Consider the following 17,712-nt stretch of genomic DNA (forward strand, 5'->3'; position numbering starts at 1 on the left):
TTGGAAGTAACAATCAAATAATCCATGATTTAAGATTTTAAAGATGACATGTTAAAAACATATTTGGTAAATGATCACAATTTTGTGCACTATTTAAAAATATTCTGAAAAAAACTGAATGAGCAACACATAAAAAAGTCAACAAAATATTTCGTTAAAGATCCTTGCACTATTAAAAAGATTCTGAAAAAAGAATGCACGAACATATGAAAAAGTCTAACAAATTATTCTGTCATGGTGTTGAATTGAAACTATAAATTCAATAATTCATGCACTATTAAACAAAAAGTGCATATGCAACATATAAAAAAAATCAACAAAGTATTCTGTGTTAAATTGGCACTATAAGTCCATCACTGTTGCTACGAAATGGAATAACCAAAAATATTTAAAAATCAATAGAAATTGCTCATTCAGTCCCTAACTGTAAAATGAAGCTCAAATAACAGTTGCAGGCAATTTTGAAAACCTTGTTAATGTCAAAACTGTTCATAAAATCTTCTCTTGCTGTGCTTCCAAGTTTACAACATCAAATTATGATTTCTTTAAGAACACTACAAAAGTGGCATTAGACCGTAAAACTAAAATTACAAGAAGTTACATATAACAATTTATACTAGAAAATGAAAAATAACTAAATGGTGAAAAGTTTTTGGATAGCTTGCGTAAACAGCCTGATCACCTCCATTTCTCTTGCAATTCCTTTCTCTCTGATAAAATCCATGTCACAAAGATTGCCACAACAAGTGCTACAATTGTTATTAGAAGTAGGGCATAGCTGAAATCTTCCGTAAGTGAATCATATGTTCTTGAGGGTGCCAGTCGGGTGAAAAAGAGATCCACACCATATGCGAAGATGAGAGTGGTGGATTCCAGCTTTGCAGGTATAACTTCTATGCCCCTAAGGTTTTCTACTTTAAGGGCATGTGTCACATAAGACTGCACATGATAACCAATTATTTATGTCAATACAAATCAAATAACATGTCGAACTTCAGTTGCATAATCAATAAATCCTAGAGAGATAACTCGTCCCATCACAACACATACTAGCTTTTCCAGGATGGAAAAAATATTATGCAAGTGAAATTAATCAATCCATAAAACCTAAAACTGGCAAGTGACTTTCTGAATACATGAATAAAGCTGAACCAAGAGCTGATTTAAACAAAGAAGGAAAATGGTATACGGCAGCTAACCTGTGGAAGAATTGGCAACGAATCAGTTAAAGGTATGATTCCTTCCTCTTTCTCAGCTGCAGTAGGATTAAGTGATCGCCTAGGATCCAGAAACCGCTTATCAAGTGCCAAGACCTATAACATATTTAAGAAACAATATTAGCATTTTAAGGTTCCACTTCAAATATTAGCATTTTAGGTGGAACTTACAATGTGAAAGAAAATTGTTTCTTAAGATTGTCATGGAAAAGTTCAAATTAAAATTTGACACTAACAATATCCAAGCTGCGACAAATAATATATTAGGAATAAAATACAGTCTTACTAGGGAACACAAGGCTAACCTGATCCCCAATTGTGCCAACAAGTAGCTGCCGTGATGTTATGCCCTTAGCTGTTGATGTAACGGCTATTGTTTTCACAGAATGCGTGAAAAAGTAAGACTGGGACTTTGTCACAACATCCGGACGTGAATAAGAAGAAATGGGCGAAGTAAGATTGTGCTTCCCAAATACAAGCTTTAAAACATCTTTGTTATCCTGCAGATGATTGACAATTAGAGCTAAAGACAAGTACAATTCAACATATCAGAAAAAACAAATAATAATAAGATAATAAAGAAGGCTTGAGCTCAAAGGGCATACCGCTCGAGACTGGTCATAGATCTCAATGACAGACATCTCATATCTGTGCGCTCTTAGATTAAAATAGTGGTAGACAACCCAATTCTCACTTAGGACCTTCAAAGGAGAGGATGCAAAAAACAATAATCAGTGTCCACCATAGACAATTCTTTCATTAAAATCATGACATATTTAAAAAGCATACTTACAGCATGCACAGGACCTTGTGAACCATGATGAGTCATGCGGTGCAGTATACGACCAGTTATAGTGTCAATAAGATAGACAACAAGAGAAGATTCCTCTGGGGTCACTGAGCCAATTTCACCAGTAGCTTTAGGTGAAACAGTAGCCACAAAAAGTATATTCTTTGATATATACTTAAACATCACATCTTCGTCTGCTATAACCTTTGCTTGAGTATGAACCACCTGAGCCATAAATCATGTAACATATACTTAAGACGGGAAAGAGAAGAACTAGTACTACTATAGTCTATATAGATTGAATAATCTCATTGGTTCCCAAAAGAATACCTCGTTAAGTTTTCGTGTCACGGTTGTAATAATCTTTTCCGACTCTGAGGGGAACACAACGGACCATAAATCCCTGGTTTCAAAACAGTATTCATCTGCTACATCAAGAATGCAATTGCTCTTCACTGCATGGCCCCGTAGAATGCCGTTATTCTCTTCAACTGAGTACCAATATATGTTTGTAAACTCACTTTTGAAAATTTCAACTGCCTCAGAAGTCTGGGGGTACAAGTGAGCACGTTTTACATCATCAATCAGTAAGTGCAGACGTCGTTCCTTTGAATCGGTATATGGCAATGGTATAACTTGTACTATGGAATGAATGGAACTGAAACTGTTAACCTCTTTTCCCGAGTATGCATCAACAATAGAAAGAACACCAGGGGAATCTGATGTAACTCCACATCTGCCGGTGACAAGAACAGATGGATTCTCGTCCATGGCATGGTGATGAGGTACCTGCCATTGGAGTAACTTAAGCCCGGATGGAGATTCACATGATCCTGTTTTACGAAGAGTATGCAACAGTTGAGACCAGATTATTCTTCCATCTCCAGTGTGCAAAGCAAAAACTTTCCCTGCTCGAGTAAGTACTATCAACAGCTTTCGAAACCCATTATGATCTCGAGTCATTTTGCTCTTTTCTGAGCTTTGTAACCTCATTTTTTGAATAGCTACAACTTCATCGGGAGTAGCAAGCATTAGGGTACCTTTAAGCTTCAGCAAGTGACCCTTCACAATTAAAAATGATATATTAAAAAATTTATCATGAAAGCTTAGAAGTGAACAGGTGTTTAGCATCTATAAGTAATTAACAAGAGAATACCATCGTAGAGACTGTAAGCAACAAATACAATATACCTCAAATTTCCTTTCTACTGAAATACGACAGGTACTGGATTATAGACTTTAGTAGAGAATTAAAATTGGAAAACTTGCTTTTAGTAAACAATTGCTAGATGATTGGAATGGGAAGCGAGGTCGAATTATTTTGAGTGGATCAAGTGGAATTACTATGAGCTGAGTAGCAAGCTGAAAAATCTAGTTTTAACTATCAGAAACTGTAGGTATGTATACTAATACATACCACACACACCCACACACACACACATATACTGACATAAGAAAATCCTTAGAGTGATAACAGCACAATCTCAAGTGACAATACATAATTTCTTTACATATACATCATATATGTTGGGTCATAATGTGTGTTCAATACTTGAATAAAAAACTGCAGTTTTGGTTTTTTACAAATTCAAAGAGCTGGTGTTAGCAAACAAACTTGTAAATGACAAACTATGTCTTTACTCTTTACTCTATATAGGTTCTGATGATAGATAAAACTTAAATACTATTGCAAGAAGCTTTCATACCTGAAGCCAATCAAATAGGCTATGCTCCACTTTCGCTACTGATACACCATCCTTTTCTACAGGTAACTCTGATGTCGTCACATCTATGACTGAAGCAAGTGAATCCTCCCTACTCCAGACAATTTCACCTTGTTGTACTAATAAAAGTGAATGATCTTCCATAACAAGCAAAGCTCTGAAGCCATATGACCTATCTGTCCGGATATAGTTATTGATAAACATTTTCTGCACCACACCCCTGTCTTGGTCCATGTTTATGCTTTCTTTGAGCAAGTTGCTACTCCAATCATTATTAAGCTTTATGGTGAGGTCAATCTTACTACCTTCATGTTGCACCAGAGCAAAAGCCTGTTGTCCTTCTGAAAATGACAAGGCATCACTCACAGCTACTGTGTGATCAAGTTTATCCACTAGCTCCAACTTTCCAAAATTAGTCACTTTCACAAAAAGAATAACTGTATTCACTTTGACAGCAAATATCCCTGCAAGTTTAGCAGGCAGTAAAACTGCAGTACCAGAAACATCCTGAAGATCTGAAACTTGTGTCGGTTCAAAAACAATCTTTTCTTCACTAATTTCTATTGCTACCACGGTTGATCTACTAGAATCTAGTGTAACAAGTCTGTCTTTTGTGACTAACAGCATCTCCCCAGAAAAGCCACCAGGATATGCGGCACTATTGTGTTTCAGCAACTCGCCATTCTTGGCATTAATTTGATATAAATGAAATTTGGAGACGCCATCAAATCCCACAGCATATACAAAATCATTTTCGTCATTATAAATTAATTGTTGAACCAATATGCTGCATATAAAATCAGCAGGAGATGATTATGGTACGGCCTTGTAAATATAATATATATATATATATATGAAGAAAACTTAAAAAAATATTTTCATATTTATGTACCCTTCAGTTGCCAAGTCTTTGCTCCATAAAACTTCTCCATCTATGCTCGAAATGGCATGGAGAGATCCACAACCATAAACAAGTATTACACTATCCTTGTCGACTTTCAAAGTTTCCTATAAACATCAGCATCAATTAATAAGGAAAATAATTTCCAAAAATTTCCTGCATGCCCTCATTCTATAATCTATGCTTTCCTGCTTTTTAGCATAAACCAGTAATTTAAAGCATCATGGTTGAAAATAAAGGCTTCATGCCATCGCAAAATTTGGTAATAAACAAAACTATAATTTACAAGACATACAATACAAGAGCTCATGACATTTGGCCACAATTCTATAGTATAATGGCTAAACGATACGATAGAGAGAACAATGTATAATAGACAATGTTGTAAATAGAATCATTTAGTTAATGAATAGTATTAACTTACAGGAACCAGCAACAATGGCTTTGAAGACTCTGATCCTGTAAGAAAAGATTCCCAAACCATGAGCCCGTCAGGAAGGTTCCAGGCTCTTAAAACACTTCCCTCTGATGACAGTGTAATAACATCTGAAATAAGGTCAAGCATATATCAGGCCAGGATTTATGTAACACTAAATTCCAACAAATGCAGATAAAGACAGTTCGGAACAAATTAACTATCATATGCTTAAGAAGCTGTTTTGATACTTATAAAAAAAAACACTTCAATTAAAAACTGAAATCAATCCCATGCTTTATAAACTAGCTTGCTCTGCATCTGTCAAGTTTAGCGGATGTACATTGAGTCCAACATAGCTACTTACATAACTAATGCCTGATATAACTAGCTTTTGACTTCCATTAACTTATTTTTAAAAGGCTGAAATCATTTCAAATTCAAATTATGCCTCGCATCTACTACAAATATACCTCAAAATTCAAAGGAAAGAAATACCAAGTCCTGATGTTTCATGAAATACTCAAACAAAGATATTTTCAATTAAAATTTCATGATTATTAGCCAATACTAAGGAAAAAATCTAACGTATACATTCTTAACACATAACCACTTAATAGAATCCAAGCTAGCGCAACCAAAAATTTGTAAGTTGAATTGCCACTCATTACTTATCTTCACAACCATGCAATTACACAACAAGACAGTAAAGAGAACAGCATACATTTTCCGAGAGCCAGGGCAATCTCATCAACGGAATCTTTGGCTCCCAAAACCTTCCTCCAAACTACACAAGAACAAACAATTCAACATAATCAATCCAACTATCACCAAAAACTCAATCAATTATTCCATTACAACAGCTAAACAGGTGCCTTACAGATCTCGCCGCGACGGAGATCGAGAGAGGCGACAACATTCTCATCAGTGGACACAATAACCCGCTTTCGACCCGCTTTTTGAGTCTGGAACACTGCTTGCTTCACTTTCCCTATATACTGTTGATGCCTACACAATCATATGATCAAAAAATCTTGAAATCACAATCCAATTCTAATTTAGTCACACATATATGTATGCAGAGGAGAGGGAGAGAGGGAGGGGAAGAGAGAGAGGGGGGGAGGGGGGGAGAGAGAGAGGGAGAGGGAGAGGGAGAGGGAGAGGGGGAGAGAGAGAGAGAGAGAGAGAGAGAGAGAGAGAGAGAGAGAGAGAGAGAGAGAGAGAACCAGTCCATGAGGCCGACTTGATCTTCGTAGAGAGAGTGAGAGAAGTTGAAAGAGGAGAAGAGAAGCAGCAGAGAAGTAAGAACCCTAAGAATCGCCATTTTCATGGCGATGGATCTGATGATGAGGATTCGATAGTTTGATTGTTGGGAGAAGACGGCCTTTTAGAACTAGGCTAGTGCTATGTATGCCGAGGACTTGTGTGCTTATTGGTTTTTAGCGTTTTTGTTTGGTTTATGAGTTACACTAGTTAATAAAGTCGAAGTCGCGCTTCACGGCGGCGTTATAAATTTTGATACGAATTAATATTATAATAATATAAAATTTTGAGTCATCTTTCCGTTAAACATATGATTAATAAAAAAAATATTATAATTAGTAAAGAAATTTGTTTAACTGGTCATCTTGTCAAACACAATACTAATAATAAAATTAGTTTGAACCGGCCTCTCGTGAAAGACAATATTAATTCATAATTATTATTTTTATGATAAAATTAAATATTATAATTTAAATCAAAATTAAATTGAGCCGCTCTCTTGTCAAACACAATACTAATAACAAAATATTATAATTTAGATATTAGTTTGAGTCGCCATACTGTCAAACACGATACTAATAAAAATTATTCTAATTATGATAAAATTAAAAATTATAATTGGATAAAAATTATTTTGAGCCGCCGTTTTAACAAAAAAAAATATTATAACATAGATAAAAATTATATTAGCCATTTTCCCGTCAAACATAATACTAATAGAAAATTTATTATTATTTAGATAAAAATTAGTTTGGGCCGCCTCCCGTGCCCATCAAACACAATACTAATCAAGAATCATTTACATTATTATAAAATCAATATATGATTCTTATTTTATATATCCTATTTTTTTTTGTAATTATTTGGAACCGCCGTTTTAACAAAAAAAATATTATAACATAGATAAAAATTATATTAGCCACTTTCCCGTCAAAAATAATACTAATAGAAAAATTATTATTATTTAGATAAAAATTAGTTTGGGCCGCCTCCCGTGCCCGTCAAACACAATACTAATTAAGAATCATGTACATTATTATAAAATTAATATATGATTCTTATTATATATATCCTATTTTTTTGTTAATTATTTTTATTTTATGATTCCTATTTATTAGTTAAAATTTATTATTCTTTTATGTACCCAATTTTTTTGCTATTAGTTTTTTTAATGATTAATATCTTTACAATCCTTAATTTTCTATACGAAATTAAAAATAAAATTTTAAGACTAAATCGAAAATAAAAATCGTACGTATTACCCTACAAATCCTAAATATAAATTGTATTTTATCTATGATTGTTAATTTAAATAAATATAATCCTACTCCTTTTAGGATTCTTAAGTAAGAAAAAAATTGTATTACCTTTAGAACCCAAAGAGAAAAGAATTATATCATCTTTAGAATTCAATAAAAAGTAGTAAATAAAAAGAAAAAAAATTGTATCATCTTTAGAATTCAATAAAAAAAGAGTTGTATTATTTTTAGAATTCTTGAACCTTATTTTTGAATTATAATTATATTTTCTCTCCGAAATTTAAGAAAAATCAGAAGACGAGCAATTCTAGAGACGCCCGCATCCTCCTTTATATACCGCGCTTCGCGGCGGCGTTATGAATTTTTCATAAATTTAGACAAAATATTGTTTTAGCTACTTTCCCGTCAAACATAATACTAATAAAAAAATATTATTATTTAGGTAAAAATTAATTTGGGCCGTCCTCCCCTTAAACACAATACTAATAAATAATCTTTTTTATAAATTTTGATACGAAATAATATTATAATTCCATAAAAGTTATTTTCAGTCGTGTTCCCGTTAAACATATCTTCAATATATTATGTATTATCGAAAATAAGAATTGTATATATTACTTTACATAACTTAAATATAAATTGTATTTTATCTATTATTATTAGTTTGAATAAATATAATCCTATTTCTTTTAGGATTACTAAATAAGAAAAGAATTGTATCATCGTTAGAATTCTATAAGAAATACTATTGTATCATCTTTAGAATTTAATAAGAAATACCAAATAAGAAAAGAATTGTATCATCTTTAGTATTAAATAAGAAAAGAATTGTATTACTTTTAGAATTCTTGAACCTTATTTTTGAATTATAATTATATTTTCTCTCCGAAATTCAAGAAAAATCAGAAGACTGAATCGAGCAATCCTAGAGACGCCGCATCCTCCTTTATATATATATATTGATGCTTACAGAAATCGAGAATCGGAATTAATCGGTTGAGGTACCGATTGAGGGATTAGTCGGAAATCGGGGATTAATCGGAAGGATTAATCGGAGTGAAAATCGGATTTATTTTAAGGGTTAATTATCTAATTGGTCGCTGAAATGGACTTAATGTATCAAATTGGTCACTGAACTCAAAACGGTATCAAGATGGTCACTGATGTGGTCATAAATATCAAACAAGTACTTTGAAATATAAGTTCAAGAAATAAAAATATTATTTATAATATTTTACACATTATTTTTGAACATTTCCGAAACCAAGTAATAGGTTATGAATCTAATATTTATGATAATATATTTAGATTTTATCAAGTTTATTTATTATTTATTTTTAATTAAAACAAAGAAAATAACTATATAATAAAATATAAATAATAGATAAACTTGATAAAATATAAATATATTATTTTAAATACTAGAAGTCATAACCTTTTAGTTGGTTGTGATGACATTTAGAAATAATGTGTAAAATTTTATAAATAATATTTTTAATACTTGAACTCGTATTCTAAGGTACTTGTTTAATATTTATGGTCACTTCAGTGACCATTCTTGATACCGTTTTAAGTTCAGTGACTAACTTGATATATTAAGTCCACTTCAGTGACCAACTTGATAATTAACCCTTTATTTTAATATTAAAATATTATTTAATGTTTATTTATTATTATATTAGCTATTTAGTAACTAATATTATTTATTATATTCATAAATTTTATAATTATTCATATTTAAAGTAATATAGTATTATAATTTTAATAAGTTATCATAAATACTTTGATTAAGAAATATATATATAAAGATTAATCGGATTTCAAAAATCGAATCGGCGGCTGACCTTGCAGGGGATTAATGCGGGATTAATCGGTTAAATCGGGGATTTTTAAAACACTGGTTATATCCTGATATTCTTAATTCTTATTCATTTCAAAATCGATAATATATTGATAAATATTTAAAATTATTATTGATATTTTGATTATTCATATAATATATATTTTAATATTTATTTATATGTGGAAAATTAAGTTTAAATTTAAAATTATAAAAATTAAATTTGTTAACTAATATCTTTTTATCTAAGTATTATATTACATGAGTTATTTATCATTTTGAAATTTTTATCTTTTATTATCATCAATCAATTTTATTAATATTGGACATTCTCTTTATTAGATACAAGCGATGGAAATAGTTGAAAATATTCAATTATATATTTTATTGTCTCGTCTATCTCATTTATTTATCATTAAAATATTATATATATATATATATATATATATATATATATATTAAAATCACGCATTATTTTATTCAAAATTTATAAAGAATACTGAAGTAATAACTGTTGAGTCCGAAATCAAAATCACACAAATTCTTAAAAGAACTCGAAACTAAAGTTATAATCGAAAATATTCTTATAAAAGATATCGGATATACCACCTATGAGTGATAGAAAAAAAATTCATCAAGAATTTTTTTCTTATAAATTGATTAGTTTGAGTTGTAAAAGTTCTGATTCTTTTGCATAATCTTAAAATAATTTGGAGTGCTCTTATAATCAAGTATGAAATTTGTGATCAGTTGAGGGTGGGAGAGCTATCCGTTTTTGTCCATGGTCTTAAGTTTGATTCTCACTATATCGAATTTAATAGAGAATAAAGAAGTCGGATCCATGACAAATATTAATCATATAATTATTAAAACAAAACATATGCAGCGGTTAAAAACAATTCAATTAATTATTTTTTATAAAAGGTCATTTCGAAAAATAAATTTATTTTAGAAAAAATTGCAAAGTTATATATTTTTTTAAAAAGCAAAAATACTACTTTTTCTTTAAAAAAAATTAAAAACCACGACTTCACAACCAAATACAACATGACGCAATCAAATCAATAACAGATTCATTTTTTTTTCCGAGAAAAATTACCGAAGTTGCATTTAGTTGCAAATCATATAAAAAAATTACATGTAACTACTTTCGATGACAAACTGTAATTTCACAATTTTCAAAAGATAAAGATTATTATTTTTGATAGATTCCTTTGATAAATTATATAAGTAATTAAGCAGTAAATATCAAAAATAATATGTGCAATCACATAATACAAGTACCAGCTCCATCAAAGCATCTCTATACTTTTAAAATAAGTTCTTAACTTAAATTTAATTAAGACATAAAAAAATAGATCTCTAATGAGCACCCCATGACTCTTTAATCTCCTCTCTTTCGAAAAATATACAGGTGCTCTTAATTTATTATCGCCGAATATTATTCGTTTCCCTCGGATTCCACTCACAAATATAAAGAATAAAGTTGGAGTTGTCACAATATCTAATAATAATAGAATATAAAAAAGAGGACAAATATAAAGAACAAAGTTGGAGTTGTCACGATACGCAATATATTAATTTAATAAGAATCATGTATTATATTATTTTTTAAAATGATTTAGCAGCCTCATAAAAGATGTTACAGCATATGATTTAAACTTTTGATTCTAGCTGAATTCATTTGCAACTTTGTTCTAAACTTCAAAAAAAATATAATTTATTATTATATTAATTTTATGTTCGATAACTTTTAAATATCAAAAAAATTATCCAAACACACAAAATAAAATTATATTTAACTTATAAATAGCTGATTTTTATTAATAAATAAATTTTCATTTATAAATATTAATCACTTATTTTAAATTAAATCAAAGATCAACGTACATTCACAAGCAAAATGAAAAAAACTAGACCCAAATTCATGTCTATACAAACCCACCCAAACCAAACAAGCGCCAAATACTATTACCACGACCCAAACTCACAAACATAACTCCATCTGTCTCAATCACTCCTTAAAAAAGCCTAACCTTTTTGACCAATCTCATCCGTCCACTCAAACCCCAAATCAAATCCTCACCGTCCATTTCCAATCATTCAAAACAAAACCCCTAGTATAAAAACACACACACAAACACACACCCCTAGCACAAACACAATTCAAATTGTCATTTCAAATAATGGATAAACCCGAACCCGGATCCGGATCCGGACCCGCCAAAACGGCGGCGCGGCAGCTGGATTTCACGGCGATTTGCCGGGCGTCGGCGGCGACGGCGATTTTGCCGGATCACCCGCAAGCCCAATTGCAGTCAAAGCTGTTGGCGTTGGCTTTGAAGAGACAGGCTGAGGCGGAGCCGAAGGGGAATGCGGCCCGACCCGACCCGGAAGTGGATCCGAAGGTCAAGAGGGCAGTGCAGGGAGATGGGGTTGTGGGGAGTGGTGGTGAGAAGGCTAATTTGAGGTAACAATGTGTGTGTTTGTATGTATAGATTGTAAAGTTTTGATTTTTAAGTTAAAGTTTCGATTTTTATGTTAAAGGTTTGAGTTTTATGTTGAAGTTTTGATTTTTTTGGACTGGGTTATTATTTTTGGAGTTGTTATGTGTGATTTGAATGTGGGTTTCTGATTTGCTGTTGTAAATTTGTGATTAATTGTCTTAATTTCTGTGAGAGATTGATGAGGTGATTTTTTCGGGTAAAATGTTGTGAATTGATTGGATGGCTGTGTTTGGTGTGATGGTTTAGTGTGTGCTGGCTAGAGTCTAGGTTATGGTCCGGATTTTAAAAATTTTGTCTTTATGTCATTTGAAAAATAAGGGTAATGTTGCATTTGTTAGTATCTTGCTTATACTCTAGAGACCAATGTTCATTCGATGTTGTTGTGCAATGGGTTGTTGGAAAGTTCAATGTGGATTTGAATTATCAAGAAATAAACTTTGTTTTGTTCAAATTGTGTGCCAGTATGTTTGAAACAATAGTAGGAGTGGTTAAATTTAGAGTTTTTGCATGAAGGCTGGAGATATTTACTTCTATATAAGAGTTATGAACTGAATTTTGAAACTGATTTTCATTGGTGATAATTGATTGATGAGATGGGGCCGGGGGTGTATTTTGAATGCATAAATATTATTTTTTTATCTATTGATGTCATTGTAGAAGATTTGATCTAGTGAAATTGTGATGCATGTCAACATTCACTTGCATTAGTGTTGACAGCAAAGTGGAATCTCCAAAACCACGACAGCATAGTCATGCGGAATCAATAAGACCACAACATAGTCATGTGGAATTATTAAGATCACGGCAACATATTAATTCAGAACTGAAGAAGGCAGAATCTCCAAAACCACGGCACCCTATAAATGTGGAACTGAAGAAGACAGAATCTCCAAAACCACGACAGCAGAATACTGTGGAATTCAAGAAAATAGAATCTCCAAAAGTTCGCCAACAAAGTAATGTGGAATTTAAGGATGGTACTATAAAGAAACAAAAACAGTGCAACTGCAAAAATTCTCGTTGCTTAAAGTTGTAAGTACTATTTTATTATTCAGTTTAGTTGGAGCTCATGACGCTGCTCATTTTGTCTCATGTGGAATGAAATGATTAACTGCTTTGTCTAACAATGCCCTTTTTATGCATAATCTTGTGCACCTAAAAATTTGATTTTTTTTTTTAAAATTGTAAAAAGTAGTTTGACTCTTACATTTGGTCACAAACAATTTCTGACGGCTTGTTGGAATGGAGACATACCATATAGTACGTAATGATTTGGTTTGTAATTTAAAATTTTAGAATTTAGATCTAACAGTCGAAAATTAGATATATTATTCTGTGGGATCAACCTTCCCAGTTCCCACTAAAATGACCTATTTCTAATGCTGTGAAAGAAGTTCATGTTAAGAACAATTAGCTTTTATTTTATGTGGACATAATATGAGTACCAATTGATTATGACTTCCTATGTGGTACACCAGGTACTGTGAGTGCTTTGCTGCTGGCATATATTGTAATGGTTGCAACTGCACAAATTGTCACAATAATGTTGAGCACGAGTCTGCTAGGCGAGAGGCAGTCGGGGCAACGTTGGAGAGAAATCCTAATGCCTTCAGATCGAAGATTGCTAAAAGTCCACATAGATCTCAAGATAATAGGGTATGTAAAATGGGTCTCTGGGAAGTAGGAGCATTGTTTTTAAGCATAGAAATATAAGATCATTACCCTAAAATTGACAGTTCTAGTCTAATGACGTGTGATAATATCAGGACTGTCTCAAGTGGTATTGAATGATCTCTTGCTGAATTGTTAATGTTGTACTATATTTCCCTTCTTGTTTCTTACATAAAGATTAAGTTTACAAGAAGTAGATATAGGATGGATGGAACGTATATATTATGACACAGAGCTTACTTTCCTGTAGATATTTCACAATAACTTTGTCTTTTATGGTTAGTCATGACAGGATTTCGTTTTGTTGTATTGAAATTCATGTAATTTTTTTTAGACACAGATAGAGGCAGGAGAGGTTACAACAGTTGGAAAGCACAATAAAGGATGTAACTGCAAGAAATCTTGGTGCCTCAAGAAGTATTGTGAGTGCTTCCAAGCCAATATTATGTGCTCAGAAAATTGTCGATGCATAGACTGCAAGAATTGTGAAGGAAGTGAAGAGGCAAGAGCCCTTCGCCAAGGAGAACACACTAATGTTATGGCATTCATGCAACATGGAAGCACTCAGGCTTTTGGTTATATTCCTCAAGCAATTAAGAAGAGGAAAATTCAGAGCCTATTTACAGGAGAGGCACCCGCTAATACCCTAGATAACCGAAGTGCACAGAAGTACAGTCAGGTCTTTCTCGTTTCTGTACTCAGTTTTTTAAATAAAGTATGAGGAAGTTAAAAAATTTCCTCTTTTTTTTATATCACTCGACACCTCTTTGTGGTATCATGATGCAAACTTGAATGGGATCTAACCCACTCTTCAACTTGTAATGTAAACTAAAGATCAAAACATTCTTTGATATGCCTATTAGGAAACTTTTCTAACATCTCTGAGTAACTCGTCTCACCTACCATCCATCCCTCTTCATGCGGCAGCTGCCAGGGCAACAATGTTAAGATCTTCAGACTCCATGTATAGGTATGCTGTAGTTTATTATCTGTTCGAGAAGGTTATTCATGTGAGCGGAAACTATCCTGTATATTTTTTGGAAGTTTAGTCTATGGAGGATTAACATATAGTCACCTTCAAAAGCTAATCATGTCTTGTTCCCTGTTGAAGGTCACAATTAGCAGCTATCCGTGGACTAAAGGATGCAAAGGAGCTTTGCTCACGTTTGGTCGTAGTTTCAGCAGAAGCTTCGAGCAAACTAGCTGGTTAGTTATTTCATGGTACTTGTATTTTCATACTTTGATTGCTAATTTAATAGTTTGACCACTGCAAGGTCCACTGACTACTTTTAACTATGCATTTATTTTTTATGATTATTCTGTACCACTGTTTTTTTGTTGTATTGTCTTGTTCTCGTAAGTACCTTAATGTTATAAAGCAATTCCATCTTACTCGACTCTAATGTAATGGGATGTTTGGGGTTTAGCACGAGTAAGACTACTGTTGAGATCTATTCTCCCACATATATGGTTTTTTTGTTCTAAAGTCGCACTTTAGGACTGGAAATGTTAATTTTGACCCCATTGTAAATCTAAGATCTTCTCTGAATGAATTTGGTGATGATCTTGATACCATATCAAGACATTCAAAGTGAAATAGGAAATATTGAATAGCTATGTTTTTCCTTATATGGTGATAGACTGATAGAGTATACTGTTGATTAGAGGATATTAATTTGGGGGAAGGTCAAATATTTGCAGAATGATAAAGAATCTTTAACTGAATTCTCTACAATTACCTTATAAAACTGAGATGATGCTACTTTTAGTCAGCTAGGGCTGCATGTTTATACTAACCAACCCACTGGTACCTTGGTATTTTACTTCAATATCTTGCAATAAGCTTCACTTTCATTTGATACTGTTTTATCATGTGTGGCCTGTCTGTATAAAGTCTAAAAGTTGGAATTTGTTTAGGCAAAAAACTCACAGCAAATGAAAATGCAGAGATAGATCAGTGTGAGACCTCCTCTACTACATCAAATCAGCTACATAAAGATAAAGTGGAAAGTAGAGTCCAGGTATTATCTGGAGGAGATAAAGTCCAGACAGGTTCCAGTGGGTCAGATCCAGTTGATATACAACATGAGCGGGCAATGTCTCCTGGAACACTTGAACTAATGTGTGATGAACAAGATAGAACATTCCTGGAAGCTCAATCTCCGAGTGTGGTTGGAGGCTGTAGTAAACAGCCTAAAATTAGTTCATCTACCACACAAGGTTTTACTGACCTATATGCAGAGCAAGAGAGACTTGTCTTGACTAATTTCTTGAATTGTCTCAACAGGCTTGTCACTTCTGGAAGCATGCAAGGTTAAATCTTTTTCAACGTAAATCATGAAATTAATTATATTTCTTTAGCATGATTTATTCTAATAACAGGGTGCAAGATTTAAGAAAGATTTATTTGGAGTTTATATGTTTAATACTCCCTCCGTCCCGCCAGATTGTTTACGTACACTGTTTACACGCATTTTGAGACTCTCGTAAAGTATATTTCTATAACATATTTTTGAATTTTTCTTTTTCTGAATAAAAGTTTAAACGTTAAACTTTTTTACAGGAATTTTTTAAAAATATATATATAATGTTAGTATACTTTATAAGAGCCTTAAAATGCGTGTCAAAAAGTAACGCAAAGAATCTGGTGAGACGGAGGGAGTATATCTCTTCACTATTACAAGTAACTGTCTTGTACTAAAAGAAAATTATAGGTTCAGCATCAATTTTGACCTTTTAATGAGTTTAAATCTTATATCATCTTATTTTAGATGCCTTGAAATGTGATATAATATCCTAATTGACTTATATCTAAAACATGTTTTCATAAGAGAGCAAAATTGTCCTTATTTTCACAATATATTATTAATATAGACGACTTTCGCAATGGTATTTTTCTCAGTAATCTAAGCTATTGATTTTTCGTGCTCTTGCAGTGATGCATCCTTCATCATCTCAAACAGTAAGAGAGGGTCAACAAGAACCCCTGCAGAATGGCATCAAAGATTTCAAACTACAAAGAAACGGTGACCATCTGCATTGACGGGAACCTACCTAGTGTACTTGCAGCAGCAACTCATGGTTGCATTGTACTTCAGATACCTTGCCACCATCTGTATTGATGGGAACCAGTCTACTTGCAGCAGCAAATTGTAGTTCCATCGTCTCAGATAACTTCTGACTGTAATGCCATGTGTTTCTTCAGAAAACCCCGACTGCCTGCTGCAGTCCATTCAGGTGATGCAAGTGCTAAGTTTTACCCTGCAAATGGAAGGACTACAGCATGAAGATCCCGAATAGGGGAATTTATTTTTCCTAAGTTAAATTTTTTGTAAGCTTGGTTTTAATATCATTAGAGCCATGTATTGTCTGAGAATTTGACCATCGGTGAATGTTTTTTATTTTCTTCAGATTCAGAAGTAGTGTGGCTTCATGAACCTGATGTAGTTCTGCAGAAAGGGTGATACATTAGAATAAACTGCACAGTTATATTTTTTCTTAGATATTCTCAAAATATCGAAAACTATATAGATCATCTTGCAAAGCATTATCAGTTACTATTAAATCATTTGGTCTTTTTTTTGTGTATTATAAGTTTGTATAGGTGCAGCTTCTGCTGTATGATTTGAGCTGGCTTCTGATTAGGAGACCGTAAAGTTTCAAATACCCAACGTGTTAGGTTGATGAATGCATAGCAGGTATAAAAGCATGTTATTAAATTGCCGATCCAAACAATTATAGCAATTTCAATTATCTAAAACTTTTAACTAAAAAGTGAGTATTATCAAAAAAATTTAGCTAAAAAATGAGTATGACATAAAAATGAAAGAAATATAATCTATTAAAAATATGACATTACAATCATATTTTCCCATTATGTATAATAACATATTTTTACAATTAGCGACCTTTAGAAAATGCTCTTATAAATTATGAGACATTTTTATTATGAGACATTTTTTGATTCGCTTTTTAAATTCCACTAATCACAACATAAATTTAGTTATATAAATATCTGATTCGCTTTTTAAATTCCACTAATCACAGCATAGTTTTAGTTATATAAACATCTGAAATGCATGTGGCAGTCAGATGATTCACTCATGTTGAATTATTCTGATTCAT

General features: G+C 32.3%; 2 protein-coding genes across 6 annotated transcripts; one reads left to right on the forward strand and one right to left on the reverse strand.

Annotated features, from left to right (window-relative positions):
* Positions 1–449: 449 nt before the first annotated feature.
* On the reverse strand, positions 450–6,497 carry LOC108204343 (uncharacterized). The gene is made up of 12 exons (XM_064086089.1): positions 6,274–6,497; positions 5,928–6,055; positions 5,772–5,834; positions 5,057–5,178; positions 4,624–4,739; positions 3,714–4,518; positions 2,338–3,069; positions 2,011–2,232; positions 1,823–1,918; positions 1,523–1,717; positions 1,200–1,313; positions 450–939 (listed from the first exon to the last, which is right to left on the reverse strand). Exons 1-12 carry the CDS (start codon positions 6,375–6,377, stop codon positions 679–681), a joined length of 2,958 nt encoding a protein of 985 aa, XP_063942159.1. The 5' UTR covers positions 6,378–6,497; the 3' UTR covers positions 450–678.
* Positions 6,498–11,545: 5,048 nt separating this feature from the next.
* Positions 11,546–17,088, forward strand: LOC108205479 (protein tesmin/TSO1-like CXC 6). Of its 5 annotated transcripts, none has more exons than XM_017375456.2 (8): positions 11,546–11,879; positions 12,634–12,948; positions 13,395–13,572; positions 13,922–14,266; positions 14,451–14,557; positions 14,699–14,793; positions 15,505–15,900; positions 16,524–17,088. In XM_017375456.2, the coding sequence occupies exons 1-8, from the start codon at positions 11,596–11,598 to the stop codon at positions 16,628–16,630; spliced, it is 1,827 nt and encodes a 608-aa protein (XP_017230945.1). In that variant the 5' UTR covers positions 11,546–11,595; the 3' UTR covers positions 16,631–17,088. The 5 variants fall into 5 exon arrangements, with proteins under 5 accessions (XP_017230945.1, XP_063942161.1, XP_017230946.1 ...); XM_064086091.1 differs by having other exon boundaries at positions 13,928–14,266; positions 15,535–15,900; XM_017375457.2 differs by having other exon boundaries at positions 12,625–12,948; positions 15,535–15,900; positions 16,524–16,782.
* The last annotated feature ends 624 nt before the right edge of the window (positions 17,089–17,712 follow it).

This window comes from Daucus carota, chromosome 1 (assembly GCF_001625215.2).
Source record: "Daucus carota subsp. sativus chromosome 1, DH1 v3.0, whole genome shotgun sequence".
Lineage (NCBI taxonomy): Eukaryota > Viridiplantae > Streptophyta > Magnoliopsida > Apiales > Apiaceae > Daucus > Daucus carota.

Bases quoted from the DNA above. Each gene is read 5' to 3' on its own strand.
- LOC108204343 (XM_064086089.1), bottom strand. From the start codon at position 6,377: ATGAAAATGGCGATTCTTAGGGTTCTTACTTCTCTGCTGCTTCTCTTC. The intron at 6,056-6,273 runs GTTCTCTCTCTC...ATGATTGTGTAG, and splicing joins CAAGTCGGCCTCATGGACTG to GCATCAACAGTATATAGGGA. The intron at 1,919-2,010 runs GTAAGTATGCTT...TCTCCTTTGAAG, and splicing joins CACAAGGTCCTGTGCATGCT to GTCCTAAGTGAGAATTGGGT.
- LOC108205479 (XM_017375454.2), top strand. From the start codon at position 11,596: ATGGATAAACCCGAACCCGGATCCGGATCCGGACCCGCCAAAACGGCG. The intron at 11,880-12,624 runs GTAACAATGTGT...CACTTGCATTAG, and splicing joins GGTGAGAAGGCTAATTTGAG to TGTTGACAGCAAAGTGGAAT. The intron at 14,558-14,698 runs GTATGCTGTAGT...TCCCTGTTGAAG, and splicing joins TCTTCAGACTCCATGTATAG to GTCACAATTAGCAGCTATCC.